Below are 18,727 nucleotides of genomic sequence, written 5' to 3'. Positions count from 1 at the left end.
TACATAGCATACATAAAGCATAAACTATACATTTGAAAGATTATGCAGTGTGTTTTTGATAAACTATTCTGAAAAGCTGTAATGAAAACCTGAGCCTCTCACTGATGCTAGAAAGGTGTCACATGCGGTCGACCAAGGTTCTGAGGAGTCTGGCATAAGCACCTGCTTGGGGTTAAACAAAACACACCAGTACAAGGTTAAATGTCCTTTCAGTTTCAGTAAGTGGAGCACAGGAGGTTTGATCTATAAATAATAGCGACACTCCAGTTGAAGATGTTTTGAAGCAGCGGCAGAACAAGGACAAAGTTTAGCCTTCAGTGAGAGCATCAGAGTTTCAGGAAAACTGTGAAAATTATTTCCAGAGTTTGATTTTAAGTCGTGGTCAGATCACTTCCTCACTTAATCCCAGTGGAAAAGATGGGCATGAGAACTGACAGTCCTCATTATAAGTTACTTTAATTGAAGGTCGTATGAGGCTTCAGCTGTCCAAGTTATACAAGAGTCTTCTGAAGTTGTTAGTACAATACCTCATTTGTACTAAGCCCCATTGTACAGTACGTACAGGGATATCAGAGTGCTCTTATAGACTCCTTAATTAAATTCAAGTAGCTTGTTTGGCATGAACAGAATCAGCATTCAGTCATTTCAGTTTGATTGCTACATCAACCAATCAGACCCCCACCGGCACCAATTCCAAACAGAATAAAAGTCACTTTAATAATGTACAGTAATGTTGCCTGTATGTTTTGGTGTGAATATATTGGTGATTGCTCTCTTAATTATGTAGCAAAGAAGGCTTAAAGCCCAGCAGCTGTTGGCACAGGCTTCTAACGCCCTCGCCGACGCCGTCAGCCTGTGTCTCCAACATAACCTGCCATCCTTCATCCTGGCTGATGCCTGTATCAACATGCTGGACTGTCATGGCCAGTCTGAGCCGGCACTGGCAGGTCAATATCTTGCCCTCTTTCAGGTAACAATCATATACAGTATGTCTTAAGCAATTTCAGTATGTAGGAGGTTGTTTTACATAATTGAACACTGTGTGGAATAGCGCTTCCTCTCTACCTTTTTATTTTGGCTTAATTAATGGTATTCTTAAAGGGTTCATCCACAGATTTTTTCTTCCTTTCTTTTTTGTTTCCAGACTTGCTGCACCATGTCATCGATAGCCGACGTCCTAAGTTCTGCCTGTGCTGACACTAGTGTGTCGCAGCTCTCAGCTCTGCTCAGTCTCCACGGGAAACTGCTCCTCTCTCGGGAGGAGAGGCCCAGCAGCATGCTGAGGGGAGTGGAGGACTCTCTTAACAGCCTCGCCAAGGTACCAGGTCACAAACACCCAGACTCATGATTTATGGACACTGTCACACCCACCTTGGTAAATTCCCTTGATGGCCGACATGATATTGGCACTGTTATGACCTTTGCTTTGATTCAACTTAACTCACTGTAGTTGAACTGCAAACACACTGTACTCTAAGTTTTTTGATTTTTGAAGATGATTCAGTTGAAGGCTTTGCAATTTTAAAATATAAAGGAGTGGGGATTGAAAACACTGATATTGAATTTATTTTAGCTGACGTGTTCTGTTCGTTGACATGCTGTTACACTTTTTAATTGTATTATTGCTTTGGACAATTTTTATGCTTTATAAAATGTTGAAATTGAAATGGGTTTCTGGATTGTAGGGTTTCAGGCAGCGGAATATTAATCCCAAACACCTAAACATCCTTGCAGAGCTACCACCCAGCCTGAAAATCCTGCTGCTTCAGCACTCTGAAGATGGGTACTTACTATTCTCTACTTATCTATTTGTGCACATTACTTTCCCTAAATTCTAATTATTTTATTGTTATAATTTCTGTCTATGACGGTGTTATGGTACATGCATGAGTGACACTAGGTTTAGGCTACAGTCAAGGAACTTGATGTATGGCAAACCTGCCAGTAGAGGCCTGGAAATGAGTTTATATGCGTGTTTCTCAAGGTGTTGCTTAGAGTATCCATGTATGCAGTATTTAAGTTGGTGTGTTTCATTTTCAGCTCAGAACTTTATGGGGCCTTCTATGAGATGAGCAAAGTTCCAGAAAATCAAAAAGGAAAAACCACACAGCTTACAGGTTTGGTTCTTTATTTATATAGTAAAAGTGCTTATCGTTACAGTCAAATCAAACCTAATCAAATATTTCAAGATGTTTTGCCTGGTAAAGTATAACAAATCCAACAGATCACACAATGAACAAACACTACAATAAACACTCCCTATTAATAGTAAGAAATCTCTGGCAGAACCAGATTCATAGATGTGAAGGGGTAAAGGAAACAGATCAACATATAATACTGTATATTTTAAATTTACAGTATTTTCAATATTTTAAATATACAGTATATTAGCATAATACTGTATATTTGACTCCAGGGAATACAGTCTTTTTTATCACACATATGGAGCTGCATTGGGTGACATTGTAAGTTAAGACAAAAATAATTGAGTATTGCCATGTAACATTTATCCACGAGGCAGATCAAATATTCAAATTTAATGAAGATAGGGAGAGAAGAAAAGCAGTCTGTGTCTGCCTGAGCACGGAACACCAGCTGTCATAAGTCATCACAGGGTTTTAGCTTGGTGTTCAATTCACATGCCCTTTCCTGGAAATAGTCTGACATAAGCAGTTGTAGAAATAGTAGAAAATGTAAAAATCTATACTTGATACCTAATAATCAGGACAAAGTCAAAGAATAGGGGGAAAAAAAAAAGACGAGTATGAGACGGATGGAGATAAGGTGCTCACAGGGACCAATTTACTAGACTTGTGTGTTTCTGTACGTATGCATGTCTGATCGCGTGTCAGTTCCATTGTTGCAGGTAACCTGATGTGCTCAAGATTGGCCAAGGTTTCAGTCTGCCCGCAGGCTCTGTTGGCTCTGAGGGAGCAGATTCAGGCTTTTGGTCAGGAGACCAGACATGCCCTCTCCAAGGAGGTCTGTGGGCACGGTGCTGAGGTTGGTTTAGAGGCCTCTGAGAAACATCAGGTTGTTCCTTGTGTACTGTTTGACATGTCGAGACACGTGTTCTTTGCCTCAGTCTCATAGATATGCACTGCAGCTCTAAACATAGCATTTATAATATTCTTATCCAAGGAATACATTACATCACTGAATAACATCTTACATTACTGAATGTCTTTTGTCTCTTCTGTCTCCCTGTACAGAAAACTGCATCAGATGAGACATTAGCACCTCACTTCTGCAAAATCGTACAAGACATGGAAGACTATTTGCTTCCTCTGCTCACACAGTTTGACTTCCCTTGCTTAAGGTGAATACCTGTACTTGTCATCAGACTTAATGTTTAGATGTGTGCTGTTACTGATATGGTTCAGCAGACTCTTTTTTTTTTTTTCCATAGACTGAAATAGGGCAGAGCCATTATAAATGTCAACAGTGAGACTTGTTTACCACTGCGGCAGGTACAAAAGTCCACTGTGAGAATATAGAATAAATATATTCAAGCGTGCTCAAGTCGGACTAGTTGTCTTAAAATGTGGCCTGTCAGGTATCCTTCTGTCTGCTATCACAACCGCATGCAGTGAGCTCATACGACTATATTTCTTGCTCACTGTCACGATCTTACACGAGCTGATTCCATCGTGTGAGCTTGTGATCCTCACCTGTCCTTATCTCCCCCAGGCCCCGGGCTGGAGCAGAACCATGTCTTGAAATGACAAAATGGAAAGATAAAGATGAAAACGGTAAGGGGTTAGGAGGGTATGGTGGGTGTTTGCTTGTGTGTGTGTGTGTGTGTGTGTCTGTGTCACCCTATGGACATTGTGGTTATCCTTACAGTGTATTATGGGAACCACTGTTCCAATATTTGCCCTGATTTCTATCTGGCAGCCCTTTAGCAGGTGCCTCTGTTCAAGCATTCCCCGGCTCAACTCTCTCATGCCAATGTTGTTGCTGTACACATGAATTATTGGCTCATTCACATTGTATAACCATTGGTCTCTCATCATATTTCAAATAAGTTTTTTTTTTGTTGTTTGTGTGTGAACACAGTTAAATTACTCGCAGACCCAGGTGAGCATTTGGTGTTGCTGGCAGACAGGAAGTTGCTGGACTTGCCACTGGAATCCCTGTCCATCCTGCAGGAGGAAGGTCTGAGCTCTGTGTCACGGGACTTTTCCCTGCAGCTTCTTCACAGTCGACTGAACAGAAACGACCTGGAGAAAGGTATGAAGACACACATGTAGCCTGATTTCAAGATAGAATTCTACATATTTCACATCCCGACTGAGTACTGCTGTTAAATGCAGCATGCCGCTCACTTATACAGACACAGTGGCATAATCAAAGAACAGAAAACCAAAGATACTTGACCGTTAAGTACTAAAGCAGTTAGCATGTGTATGCCACCACTGCACTATATTTTACCACGACCACTAACAAGCATTATATGTCACCGTGAAGTTGCAAATGTGGCATTTGTGAGCCTGTTAACATGCATTTTGTTTGACAGCGCATAGCGTCCGTGCGAGGTGCTCACAAACAAAAATGCCTGCAGACGTGTTTGCATTTTCACTACGATATATACAGTAAATGTTATGTGCTTTAACTAGCACAGTTATTACTGGAAGAAGTGAGTGCAAATGACTGAAATGGCTTGCAGTCATGTTAATTCATGCAAGTCTAAAGCCATAAAAAATCATTCCAAATCAGCATGTTTTCAGTCCGTTTTTACTGCCATAATCAAACAAACACCAAGCATTTTTATTGCCCTAAGTTCCTGTCATTTCTTTTTGTTTTTAACTGTAAGAAATCCTTTTTTTTGTGGTAAGTCTTCTGCCCTTTTATTCTTTTGGTATCATTGTTACACTGCGAATGACAAATTGAGTGGCTCATGTAAATTATATTGTCACACAGCCATAGATATGTAAAGACACAGCAAGATGTGACTTAAATGTGCTGGAACAATGCACAATAACTCATAGATCAACTATTGGCGTTTAGTGCATGACTGGATGTTTCCCCTGACGTAATTCCTCATCATATTATGGTAAATAACGCGTTACACTTGTGTCTTTAGACTACAAGCAGCCATCCATAGAAATGGAATTGGTTTTGCAGAGAAAGGTCATTTCACATCCTGGCGGTATGCAGAAGTTCATGCGGACATCCGTGAACCACACAGCCTGCTTTGCTAAAGTGGATGTCCATTAAGTGTGGCCGTATTGCTGTGCCTGCTAGAACCATTTAGAATCAGGACTGTGGATTTCATTGCATACTATATATGTGGGAGCTGTTGACCGAGCAAATCAACCTTTAAGCTTATATAACCAGGTTGTCAGTCTAAAGCACATGGAAGACGTCATAAAACGTCATCGATTTAAACTGTTCTCCCGGCTCTGACCTTGTTCTCTTTCAGCAGGATACGAATGATAAAGGCCTTTTAAATGTGTAGGTAAAAATGAGCTGTGAGTTTTTTTAAAGTAATATGTTTATCAGGGTTTTTAGTAATACCCCAGAAAAAGGAATTATGCACATTAATGAAGAGCACTCGAGCTGTTGCTGCAGACATCTTCCATATTAAAGGTTGACTCATTTGCATAGCTTGTGTGGATGTTGAAAGGCCACTGTTGTCCGAGTGTGTGCATGTATGCGTCACACCTTCTACAGACAGAAAACGACAAGAAGAGGCGTTTCATATGACACCGTCCAGTGCACCTGGATCAGAGATATGGGTGTCAACGAAGTCATCTACTCCTGGAACATCATTATTAACTGTTGGGTCAAGAAGATTGAGTGCTTGAAACCACATTTGAAAGGGCTATTAGTTGTTCTGTGTGTGGTGCCTTGCAAAGAGGTATGCAAAGAACAAGTTAGCGCAGACTACCTACAGGTTGCAAAATTACTTTTGGTTTGAATATGTGTTCAATTTGCTGCCCTGTTGAGACTTTTATTAGAAGCACAGTGACAGACTCTTACAAGTAGCTGGAAAGCTGATTCAGGAAAATGGAGCATGATTATTGAAGATAAAAACAATGTATAGTATAAAGAAACTCAAATAGTACTGAACCGACGTCAAAAATGTTTTAATATGTTCATATGTTCAGGGAATTCGGATATTATTTTTGATTTATCCTCAGAGAACCTTAAATAATTCTAATTATGTTAATCAGCCATTTGCAAATTTAAAAATGCCCTTTTTTGTTGTTATTTTATTCATTTTTAGTGACCACTCACAGTCCCCTGCAGTACTTTCACGGCTCATCGGGTGGCCGAGTCCAACGTCGGGAATCACTGATCTAAATAGTCATATTACATTTCATGCCTTTCACCAACATGCTGTATAATCTACCCCACAGAGAATACATACATATTAACTCTGCTTCCTGTTTGTGGCAGTTGAAAGTGACAACAAAAAGGAGACCAGAGGTGGAAAGGGAAGCAAAGGGAGGGGAGATCAAAGCCAAAGCATCAAAGTGGTAAGTTCTCTAAATGAATCTGGGCCTCCCAGATACACCCTGCAATATTACTTTTACCTGCTATCAGCTATAGCGCTTATTTAAATTTCTCTCGCTTCTCTTTTATGTTTGATTTTTCAATCAATTACATAATGTGTTTTCACAAAGATCCTATTTCTAGCTTGGGAGCAGTTATCCTCTGTCATGCATCACTTCTGTTTTTTATCCACCAATCCTTTCCTCGTAAAATCGTATGCTATTTGTAGATGAAAATGTCTATACTGTGTCACGGTATTTGCACATTTTAAATGTCCATATGTTTGTATTTAAACTTCTCCTGCATACACTTTGTCACTGTAATAACTTCATTTTGCCAGATCCCTGCCTCGCCTTCAAACACTTTCCCCGTTGACACACGGAACTTAAAATGTATCTTTTTTGACTAAAAATGAAGTCTAATTACATGTGCGGGTTAATCGTTTGCTATTTAATTGGTCTTATTGCAGAATAGAGAGGCACTCACTCACTGAGCTCATAATTCTTAACATGCCTCTAAAGATATTGTGGACCCTTACAATGACGGCAACTATGGTGAGTAAATGTAACGCAATGCAGAGAATAAATAATATGATAAAATGATAGTGCTTTTATTCTATTGTCAATATGGTGTTCAAGTGTTATGGGCAAATCCTTTAGAGACCTAAATCGCCCAGTTATGATCAATGTTCTCTTTATATTAAACGACAGCCAATAAATGGCTCTGCGCGTGATCGTCTCAGCACCCGGCCTTTAAAAGCATCCTCCATGTACTTTTTAACATAAACTCTGTGGCCCCGTATGAGTTTCAAAGCTCCAATGTTGTCGTCTGCATGTGGCAAAGAATGGACAACTCTGACCAGAAGGATGACGGAGATCTTGGAAGCCCACAGTAAACATTTCAACCATCTGTGGGAGGGATTCACGGACAGCAAACAAATACCCTGGTTAGAACCTGAAAGTAGAGTAGAGTCTTTGTGAACATACTGTATTTGTTGTCTTTCAGTTCACCTCATGTCTTTTCCTCTGCCATCACTCTCTTACATCTGTCCAGTCTATCAGAGGTGGAGCAGTTGCTTTGCAAATGCAGTGCCTTTATTTACCTGGGGAGGGAGCACTTCCTTGCAAGCGTCCCACCTGCCAAACTGGCAACCCTCAATCTCTCTGGTATGCACTGCATTTTCACCTGTGTGGTTTTCTATGGACGATTGTACAGCACAGCTATAGATATTCACAGCGTTTTTATATTGTTGACATTGTTGCTCAAAAGAGAGCCTAACTTAAAGGCAATCATGAAAACACATATCATGTTTCCCACCATTAACCTGCTCTTGATTAATACATGTTCAGACCCTATCCTGAATACTGATCTCGGCATTAGAACAGTGATTTGCTATAACCTTCATTAAGAAAAAAACTATTTTCAATCTCATCCGCGACAGTGGCAGCAATAGTTTTAACCACTTGGAGGCACTAGGCTGAGTTGCCTCTTTACGCTTTAATTATGTCACACACGGTTTTCAAAAGTATATAAAACTGCACATTAATTGATGGCAGAAGAATGAACCGGGAACAAAGCTGTGGATTATGTAAGCACTAAATGGAGCGGCTAGATGTAATCTCATTGAACACGTCTTTAATTTCCTGCGTGGTATATTTAGAAAGATCTGTGTCACAGGGAATAAATCAATGAGGTCCTATAATCACGTCCTTGCTTTAATAGTTTCACATCTTCGCTAATGGGCCTGTGAAAATCCGTGAACTTAGAATAACTAATGGGGGATTAATGATTAATGATGATGATATCAAGTTGAAGAAGCAGTTGGAATAGACAGACGTCGCAGTAATGTGTTGCATCTCATAGAATACACAGTCTGGACTTATTCAACTTTTTAAAGAGCGAAGTCTGAGTGATTCAAGACCGATTTCTGCTGAATCATTTCCACCTAAGGTTAGTGTCGTTTCAGTTGATTTATGAGTCTTTTTCTTCTGATGCTCTTTGGTAAACTAAAATAAAAATAAGAATAGTTTTTTTTCCTTCAGAGAGGTCCTAAAAGAACTGATTTATTTACAATCTGGGGACAATAAAACCCAGTTTCTTTCCTTAAGTACATAATAATCACCTTTCAGTTTTTTTTTTTGCACCTTCAAACATTTCTGAAAAACAACCACACATCTTTACTACTCCTGTCTTCTGCTTGGCCAAACAAACAGAGGTAGTCTGAGGAAGAATAAACTTTCCAGTGTGACTGACAGTGTCACACTGACCATGCACATCGCCCCAGGGCAGACACATGTGTCATCAACTCGCCTGGTGTTATTGCTGCTAACTATAGTGTGACTGACACCACTGTGTGAATTCCAGCTGTTCCTTCGCAGCACACCGGATGGCAGATTTCTGTTTTCTTAGAAAAAATTAAAAAAAGGTGTCAAATAGACCACACTGCACCATCTGCAATCATATCTTATCTCAAAAGTGTGACACTTTGTCTTGTTTAGAAATGATTTAGAATATTGTGATAATTGTGCATTTTACTGTATATGAAGACATCACAGTTTGCCCCTTAGACCTTCAGGGCAAGTTCAATTTGCTAAACTTAACATTTTTTACAGCTGTTTCATTATTTGTCTTTTTCATAAGTAGCTTTAGTTTTCTGTTGTCGAATAATACAATGTGCTTTCCTCTCCAGAGTGTCGAATGGCTCTGCTGTTTGAGCAGAACGACGCCAGACCTCTCCACCAGTCGATCCACGGGACACACACGAGGTAACAAAACAACTTTATAGACTGACGTTCAAACTTCAAACACATATCTCTCTCTCTATTCACTCGTCTTACAGTAGTTACTATGTGGGGAGTCATTTCTAGAGACTTGGCTCCAAACATCTCTGTATTTCTTCCCTTTGCAGTGCGAGACAGTTTTCCCTGGGGAAATCTCAGGAGACTGCTCTGCTGTTGAGTGTGGCCGGTGTCAGCTGTGTGGTGCTCAATCAGTGGCACAGCAGCCTTCAACGGAACACACACAATTTGGGAACTGCACTAGACAGTAGGTTTTGGATACCACACGGCATATTGTAACCTATTTAAACTGGCACCGTGTGTTTAATTAACAGTTTTACTGACACAAACTGTGTGTGTGTGTGTGTGTGTGTGTCTCACCATGTGAAGCAGATCTACTGAGGGACAGACAGACCTCTGGTCAGATCATCCACGCCTTGAGGAAAAGAAGCAGTCCAAAGACACTTCATCACAAGGTTACCGCCACTGCACAAGGTACTGAGCTATTACTTCACGTCGGCTTACATTAGTGTGAACACAACATTCAGTTCCGTATGATTTTGTAGTGGTATATCACACACACATACGCACGTACCTCTCAAATATATGGTAACTACTGTTTCCTCTGCAGATCCAGCGCAGCTCACTGACGCAAAAGAAAACGATGTTCCGCGCAAAGTGACTGTCACACCGTCAGCCTTCAACTGTGTAATTTATGGACTCCCTAACTTGATTTTTGTGTAATATAATGTTTCATTCTCACTGACACTTGACTACAGGTTGAGATGTCAGCCAGCTTTAAAAAATATCTAGTGCATGTGCAGAAATCTATGGCAGGTTAAAGAAAATCATGAATAATGATTCATTACTTCCCTTCCCTGTGATTTAGTTTTTTTTCCTTGACATTTGCAATATTAGCATACATCATTCAGTATGCCTGATTCCACAGTAATACCACCTATACATGGCTTCTATTATTAAAATATCAATGTTACTGCGAACAGACAAATTACACCTTAAGGATTACTACCTTAAATATGTAAGGTACGTAGCAGACTTTCCATGTGAGAAATATTCATACACAGAAATGTATGAAATCCTGCAATAAAAAGACTGACTGAGACGCTGGTGCATCGTCTGGGTTTTACGTTGTAATGTGATGATATTGCTTTTTTGCATCTCTTAATGTCTCGAAGCCATTTTCATTTCACCTCCCATAAAGACTTTGATTTGTTGCCTCTTTCTCACAGTGTTCGCCTCACGTCATGATCCATCAGGACCACACTCATTGTTCAAACATGGTGTGCCAGACTATGTCAACACAGTGAACTACATCTAGGAGACGTTGCAGTGCAAGATTAATCCTCATATTTCTTGTTTTATTGCTTGTTAACATAGCGGCTTCCTAACTGGGGAAAGACACCCCCTGAGGAAAAATCGTATTAGTGTAAGAACTGTGTAACTAGGGCACCTACGGCACAGATCCGCATGAGCACTAAGGGTTAATCGTGTTTTTAAAAGAATACGTAAAATAATATGTACAAGAACATATGAGTAGAAGAACGCTCTCAACCGTTCCTCAACTAATATATGAGCTTCTCACGGGCTCAAAATGTGCACTGATTACTCTGATCTGATCTCAAGACACCTCGTCCATATAGCAACATCATCTGATTTATACATGTCATGTCTAAATAATGGCCCACCATTTAGTCTGTCTTGACAGTTCATTCTGTGGCACCTGACATTCAGCACAAGCTTCCGGGTGCCTCATATCTTCTCCTATTCTGATAAATGCAGTCAACGTGTCAGTCCCAGCAGCTTGTTTGTCTTTTCACCCAGGGACGACTTTCTGGGCAGAAAGCACATTTTCTCTTTTGTTGCTCCCAAGGTTGAACATAAACACTGTGAAGACGCGTTCATATGCTGATTAGACACGTGTATCATCTATGTCATATCCAAAGTTTGAAGTCTCCTCGACGTTCACTATGAGGTCCATTATTATCATAGCCAAATCGGTTAATATTTGACAGCTATCAGTCAAATAATTAGTCAGCAAACCACGAGTTTAACTTACTATTTAATGTATCTGTCTCATCCATTCGCTGTCATTAACGCATTCTTACTTACTTTCCACCAATGAGAAGAACAACAGCCAGAGGATGTTCTTCTACTGCCATATGACCTTTGTATGTATTTAGGTCAGAGAGCGAGCGCTGAGGGACTTCATCACACACTTGGAAGCTCAGGCAGGATGAAATATGGCAGAGGCCCAGGAGACAGAGGAACTACATCAACAGCATGACATGATAGGATGATGATGATGATGACAACGTTATTTCTGTGGCAAAATGACCAACAAACTATGTCGTGATTGACGCCTGTCCCGGACGTGCTGTTACTTTGAAAGAGAAGTAGTCGTCAACAATGGAGGACAGGGACTTGTATCCCCTTGTAGTCATCACCAGCAACTGCTTGCATATATTTTGGGCTGTTAGTAGCTGCTATGACCAAAGCTTAGTATCACTTTGCTTCCCACAGAGGGAACAGCAGATCATTTCCGTGATACTCAACTCTGCCCGTAATTATGCACATTAAGTCGGGAGTGCGACTGCAAGGTCACGTTCATCTGGTGCAGACTTTTTTGACATTATGATTTAATTCAAAAACTCATTCTGGTTTAGAATGTTAAGAGCGAATGAGAGCTCATGTGACCTTTTGATTATAAAAGCATTTAACTGCATGAATTTGGAAGCAGTGTTTCTGCACAAAACAGAAAAAGAAAAGTGTCATTTACAGTCTCTGAAATGACTGGTGTTCTCCATAGAGACCGGGTGGATGGTTACCTTATTTTATTTTTGTCCAGACACTTGTGTTCACTCCATTTTTACTTTTAGCATTCCGTATAACAATTAATGAGCTGTTGCGGTGCTAATCTGATCACGTCCTTGGCCCAAGTTTGTCCAACATCTGGACTGAGTCCATTTGTCATTTGTCTCCACTGTTGGATGACAGTCAAAAAAGATTGTGTGTGTGTGCCGGAGTTATAGGATGTATGTGGATATAACATCTAACTGTATATATAGTTAGAAAAAGCAGATGCAGCTCAGTGTCATGCTACATTTCCCCCCTTTCCAAAAATAATTAAAAAAAATTAGTTTGTTCATTCTTGTTTTCGAAAGTTATATATTTACATATATATATTTACACACACACACACATATATATACATATATATATATATATATATATATATATATATATATATATATATATATATATTGCAAGACAGGCTTTCCATTTCTGTTAGATGACAAGCGTCTTGCTCCAACATCTAAGAAAGGGAAGCAGCGTGACTATGAAAAATGAGCTGCACCTCCTTCTTGTGTAACCATGAACTGCATAAATTGGTCTCTGGTATAGTGAATGCAAGGGCAGGGATAGAGAGCAAGAACAGTACAGTATCTGCAGGTGAATTACTGCCAACATGTGGAGTACCAACAATATCAGCTACACACAAAAGAGTCTGTGCCATTTTCAGCTGCTCCACCAGTGGTGATAAGATTCAGCTTTGTAAAAACGCAGAGGTTTCGATTCATGTGTCTGCGTGAGTCACACTCTTGATGCGTCGCGTCAGTCCGCTAGTAAGTTACTTTGTTCAAGGAAGTGTGGCAGCGTTGATGATTACATTTCCGGCTGAACATTTGAATAATGCTGTGATCGCAATTCATAACGTCACTATCCAGGTGCAAATGTCTCATCTGACAATCTGTCAGTCAATGTCGCTGTCAACAAACCAGTTTCAGTTTGAGTGAGGTGACGTGAAGTATTATGGAAAAGAGTTTGTCCTACACCAGGAGCAAAGATTCTAGAAGAGAGACGGAAACAGAGCAGCCTTCAAACGTTCAGAATAGAATAGAACCACATTTTAAGCCCAATTCATAAAGTGTGAGTGATTTTCTCTTCACTCCGAACAGAAAGGAGAACACATTCAGGTTTCAGGCATCATTTTATTATGAACAATTCCCCCGCTGCAGTTTCGTAGCACAGCAAGATTTGTGCTCTTCACATTAAGGTCTCCATAGTCATATAATCACATTAACCATGCTAAGATCAAATTGGAACAGCGAGGGTCGCGGCTCACTCACACACAACACACAAACATTTCCATTGATTTTAGAATTTGTCGCATTGAAAGATGTTTTTTGCACGTGAAGAAGCTCTACTTTATTTTTTAATGTTGTTGTTTTTATGTTCCATTATAGATCTATATTAGGTTTTTTATTTATTTATTTTATTACAAATCTCATTATTCCCACTTCAGAAACTTACCATGAACAGCAGGTGCACAGGGTGGGTTAACATGTGCTGGGTTAACAGAGCCAGACAAGAAGAAGAAGAAGAAGACAAAAGTTAATTAGTGGCAGACAGCGACCGGCGATGACTTTGTAGTGTGGAGGCAAAACACATTTGTTTCTCTGTCATTCGAGCGATTCTAACTTGCGTTGATTGGCAACTAAACATTATCGGCTGTGATTAAACTACTGCAACGCTGAAAATGGAATAAGGCGGGGCCCACTGACAGCACTGTCAGTTATTCTATTATGACATTTCTTGGATTATCTTTCTTTCCACCTAAGCTGTGAATCGGTATAGAATTGCTGAGGTAGAATTCTGCACCGTTAGATAAACAGAGAAATGTCATGCTTTCACTCATCCCCTCTCTACATATTTGCACACATTTGGTCGACACTGCAGCCTCCTCTTTTCTGGGAAACATGTCCGTTGTTTTTCCAATAAAGGAACAAGATATGACCGTCATAACATACATAGATGATGATATCTTATTATGAGGCCTTACATTTACTTCACGTTTGTCATAAAAACAAGATTCTAGCCTAAATGCACTGATTTAATAGAAACAATATGAACAATAATAATTCTAATTCTACAGTACATGTGAATTTGACTTAAGTCTCATTAGTTTTGACAACCAAAGCTGAAAATCATAGATTTTGCAAACTTAAGTCATTTTTGTCAAGTATTTGTGGAAATAGGAAGATAAGCTTGTGTCACTATGTCTATAGGCCACCGAATGTACAATGCCACTATATTTGGTCTGTTCAAGGAAAGAAGCGCTAATGGCTCTGATGGGCTAAAGTGATATTGTCAAGGCCAAAGATCAGACTTTTCCTTTTAACTATGCATATATTTAAAGCCTGCTTTGACTTCAAGGTCACATGAATCATGCATTCATCGTGAATGTCCTGTTGTCCGAACATGTGATTGACTCCATACGATGGCGATGATGTCGTGCATTCTTTCAGGGACTAAAAGCAACTCATTCTGCCACGTTTTTGTGTTCGGTTTTATCCGTAAATGCTGGAAAGCTTTGCCTGTATTCATACTGCAGTCTTGAGGAAGTCAGACGGAGGATTTTTTTTGTGTCTTCTCAATGGCCATGTTTGCTTCAGACTGAATAGTGCAATAATCAACAGTACAATACACAAATTCACTCATAAATAATACAGACAGCTTCGTTGCAAAATATGTTTTTGCTACAAAAAAAGAAAGAAAAAAAGCCATCCCTGTTTTGTACTTTGATGATGCTTTTCTTTCATTGAACTGTGTGATGGAGCATGAAAGGATACTATATTTAAATTCTATAGCTATAGTGGCCTTGCCAGAAAAAAGATTTAATATTCAAAATGTTCCAAAAAAACAAAAAAAACACTCCTGCAGACGGATGAATACATGTATACGGGACAAAAAATGAAGTTCAATTGAACTTTCTGGAAAAAATTAATAAATGACATATATAGATTACAAACTGCTGGCTGGAAGATACCTGCAGGATTTCTGTCAATGAGCAGGGAAGCTGTTTGAAAGGCCACTTGTAACCATTATACTCAAGATATATCCTTTTTTGTTTCACAAATTGGTTTATTGTAACTAAGCAAATCTCGACATCTCGACATTTTGTTTTATCGTTCTTATTTCGTGGCAGATAAGAGAACGTTCACGTACGTTTGAACCAGGGATGATCTCTGTTACTGCTCTGAATCCAAATCTGAGGACATTGAGACAATCAAAGTAAAGGTAGAGTAAAATGTTCTGCACTTAGTGGTGAGCACAGTGTACATTGTGCTGCTATGAAGTACAGTTGCTGTAAATGCATAGGATTTTGTGCAGCAGGCAATTCCCATTCAGCAGGAGGTTAATGGATGACACAATGTTTAGATTCTCCATGTTCACTCCGCGCCTATTACCATGCTTCTCCTTGCAAAGAAGTACCACCGTGAAAATGAGGGTTCGCCAGGTTCATCTTCCAGTTGAGCCTTGTTTGCCACTTAGGGCCCGTGAAAGTATGAAAGGCAGCTAATATGCATTGGTCCTTGAAGCATCACACTATTGTCTTGTGCTTGAGTGCTTGTAGTGTAGGAACTGAGTCTATACTTCCAGGCTCATATATAGTACAGAAAATCGTAAATCTGTCAAATGACAATCTGTGAATTTCTTAATCTTGGGCAATAGGAACACAGTCATAATGAATGTTCATATTTTAGAGGAGGTTAATTGTGGGGCTGGGATGCTCTACAGAAGCGGACATGCATGGCACACGCTGATAAAATTAAGAAACAACTGATTCATGAAAAAGCACTAATTGCCATACAAGTTATTCATGCAGGGCTGCTCGGTATTTTTGGACGTTGTGTCAGAACTGAAAAGTACCAGACACATACAGCCTGCACAGGGAGGAGATCTCAGCCTAGACTCCCACATCACAGGACATCTGAAATATGATGTATTTTACTTGTAATTCTCTTTTTTTTTCCCCTAATCTAATCTCATAAAAGGCCTATTGATAAATGTGTCTTTCCTCTTAATCTGTTTTTCAACCCAGTCACCAGGATCATCGTTCAAGACAAAACAAAAAGCTTTCTGACGTCTTTTTTCCACTGTCCAAGTGGAAATGATTGTCACCATCCTCCATTCCTTCATTTCAGCCAAATGTTTAGTTAAAACAGTTGCAAATACTATGGTGTTAATATGCAGTGGTGTGCAAAGACATTTCAGGGGACATGTGAAGAAAGGGCACCCATCATGTAATTGATTGACACACTGAACTTATTTACATATTTATTCATTTTAATAACCATACATTGACACAGACGTTTCATAGGCCTATTCACCATGTTTCTACAAATAACTGTACAGAAATTGTAAAGGTCATTTGTTATCACACACTTTTTAATCAAGAATTAACACTATGGGCCACGTGCAATATAGAATTAGAGTAAGAAGTGACTAAAAATGGGGAGCATTTAGGTCAGAGAGCAAAAGGCCAGGTGCTTGTGTGATATGCACATCTCTCGTCGTGTAATACTTGCTCAGAAAGTTGTGCTTATGAGCACATGATTCTGACAACTTGGCTGAAATGACCTGCCCCTATTACTATTCTGCTGTTGTGTGGAATTGAGGAATGTATCCAGAGTCAGCAATGATCCACACCAGCCCCCCACTGCCCCCCCCCATCTCCCCTCTCACAGTCAGTGCTGACTGACAGCTCGTGTCAGACTCGGTGATTAACCAGCCAGCAGTGTGGCTGTCAGTCATGGAAGTGGAGAAACACGCTGATGGATCGTGGTTGGAGCTGTGTGGATGGAGATGTGGAGACAAGGAGCTGCACTTTAGACTCTCGCCGCAGCTCTCAGGTGCTTGCACTGCACTTCTAGGCTATAGTCACTATATAGTTTGAGTTTGCGTTATGAATTGTAGAGCAGTGGCTGTAATGCCATGATTAAAGCTGATAAAGCTGACTTTTTACTTTCTTAGCTCTTTGGCTGTGGCAGACTTCCTCTTCCATTTGCCTGCAGGACCCTAAAGTATTTTGTAGTTTTCCTGAACATCTGCTATGTTGCCTTCTGGTATAGTCAAGCATCTGTTGAATCACTGCTGCTCTGGTGTGTATCAGTATGTAGCGATAGTAGGGAGAGTGCATATAGTATTCCTGCTATCACGTTGTGTGTATACTGTCAAAAATATATACATGCACTTCCTTCGCTGAGGCGAGGCGAGTCGAGATAGTGAAGACATCTCACTGGAGTAAAAAGCGAGCATCAGAATGTGAGAAAAAAGTGATTTAAGTTCAACATGGTTGTTAAACTGGGATTCTCACGCTCAACCATCAGTTTTCTGGGTTTATTTTTACTTGAGTCCAGGATGAACAATGTGTTATTCGAAGGTCACCAGATATTATCACCGTAGAAGACAGCTTCAGCTGAGGTATGGCGATAGGGCAATCGGGCCAGAGAGATGGATCTCTGGGTCATCATCTCCTGCAGTCTATGGATGACTGTAGGCCGCTGTGGAAAACATCACACATGGAGGAGACAGTCCTTGAAGTTGTCGAGACAATGATGCATTACACCAGGTTCACGGTGGATTTTTGGGGCGTTTGGTTTCACGGCAGACAGTGTGTGGTCCCACATGTCAAAGAGATAATGCTTTTCATCTTGGCTGACTGAAGACTGCTTTTTATTTTATTCATTAGTCCTTCAAAACACCTCTCAAGGGCTATAGCATGCAGATGTATTGCTCATCCTTGATGCTTGCTGAAATATTCTATTGTGTGGCTGGCTGACAACAGAAAGAAATGACTACAGTAGCTTTTAATTATGGAGCACTTTTCTAAAATGCAAGTTGCTTCACGTGGCAGCAAAATGAGATCAGGATTAAGTGCCAGTTTGAATGGAAGTACTAAAATTGGTTAAAATCAGAATGTTGGTGACTGTCGTTCTGTAAGCAGAACAAATGTCCATCCAACCAATCCTAGTCTAACCTGGAGGTGAGGAGCCCAAGCTCATATTCATAGTCTTATAGTGGAGACACATCGGACACTTGTTGCGTCTCGCAATCCTCCGACAGACATCGCATTTTAATGCCAGGTGCAAAGGGGGCCCTGACTGTCACCACTTTAACAATAAAATAGTGTACAAGAACCTTGAAAACTGCATTACTTTAAACAGAAATGTGCTGTTGATTGGCAGGAGAGCGCTGAAAAATGTATGTTCTATTCCTGATGTTCATTAATATATCATTGTTTTAGCTGAGCATGAGAAGTGTGATGTGTAACCAGCTCAGGAGAAACACAAAATAAGCCCACAGCCCGTGTGCAAAAACCAGTAGTTATATGGCAACATTTGACTTTAGCTTGCAGCAAAAGTCCTGACCTGAGAGTTTTGTATCTGCAGTTCTTCCAACTGAGGAAAGGAAAATAAAGGAAAAGGAAAGAAAAGTCAAGTTGAGTCACAACCCTCAAATCATTAAGTCATTAGCCCAATTAGGCAACGCTTCTGCAGGGTATTATTAACCCATATTTGAATAATACACATAGAACTTTGAGAGAACACAAGGATTATAGTTTTTTTCCCTATAGTACACACACA

General features: G+C 40.0%; 1 protein-coding gene across 8 annotated transcripts in view; it reads left to right on the top strand.

Annotated features, from left to right (window-relative positions):
• The window catches only part of LOC122781573 (cilia- and flagella-associated protein 46), a 38,285-nt gene extending 27,879 nt beyond the window's left edge, over positions 1-10,406 (top strand). For 5 of the 8 annotated variants that reach the window (XM_044045299.1, XM_044045297.1, XM_044045300.1 and 2 more), the window contains 17 exons: positions 788-970; positions 1,145-1,318; positions 1,686-1,783; positions 2,041-2,117; positions 2,867-3,003; positions 3,213-3,319; positions 3,691-3,752; positions 4,060-4,233; positions 6,406-6,485; positions 6,842-6,893; positions 7,023-7,055; positions 7,345-7,447; positions 7,555-7,667; positions 9,191-9,266; positions 9,410-9,546; positions 9,669-9,773; positions 9,910-10,406. In XM_044045299.1, coding sequence (XP_043901234.1) covers positions 788-970; positions 1,145-1,318; positions 1,686-1,783; positions 2,041-2,117; positions 2,867-3,003; positions 3,213-3,319; positions 3,691-3,752; positions 4,060-4,233; positions 6,406-6,485; positions 6,842-6,893; positions 7,023-7,055; positions 7,345-7,447; positions 7,555-7,667; positions 9,191-9,266; positions 9,410-9,546; positions 9,669-9,773; positions 9,910-10,022 — 1,824 coding nt within the window. In that variant the 3' untranslated portion in view covers positions 10,023-10,406. Of the gene's footprint in view, positions 1-787; positions 971-1,144; positions 1,319-1,685; positions 1,784-2,040; positions 2,118-2,852; positions 3,004-3,212; positions 3,320-3,690; positions 3,753-4,059; positions 4,234-6,405; positions 6,486-6,841; positions 6,894-6,970; positions 7,056-7,344; positions 7,448-7,554; positions 7,668-9,190; positions 9,267-9,409; positions 9,547-9,668; positions 9,774-9,909 lie in introns of those variants that run through there. The other 3 variants (XM_044045298.1, XM_044045301.1, XM_044045304.1) reach the window with 3 other exon arrangements.
• The last annotated feature ends 8,321 nt before the right edge of the window (positions 10,407-18,727 follow it).

Source organism: Solea senegalensis, linkage group LG15 (assembly GCF_019176455.1).
Source record: "Solea senegalensis isolate Sse05_10M linkage group LG15, IFAPA_SoseM_1, whole genome shotgun sequence".
Taxonomy (NCBI): Eukaryota; Metazoa; Chordata; class Actinopteri; order Pleuronectiformes; family Soleidae; genus Solea; species Solea senegalensis.
This window is presented reverse-complemented; position numbering and strand designations above follow the sequence as displayed.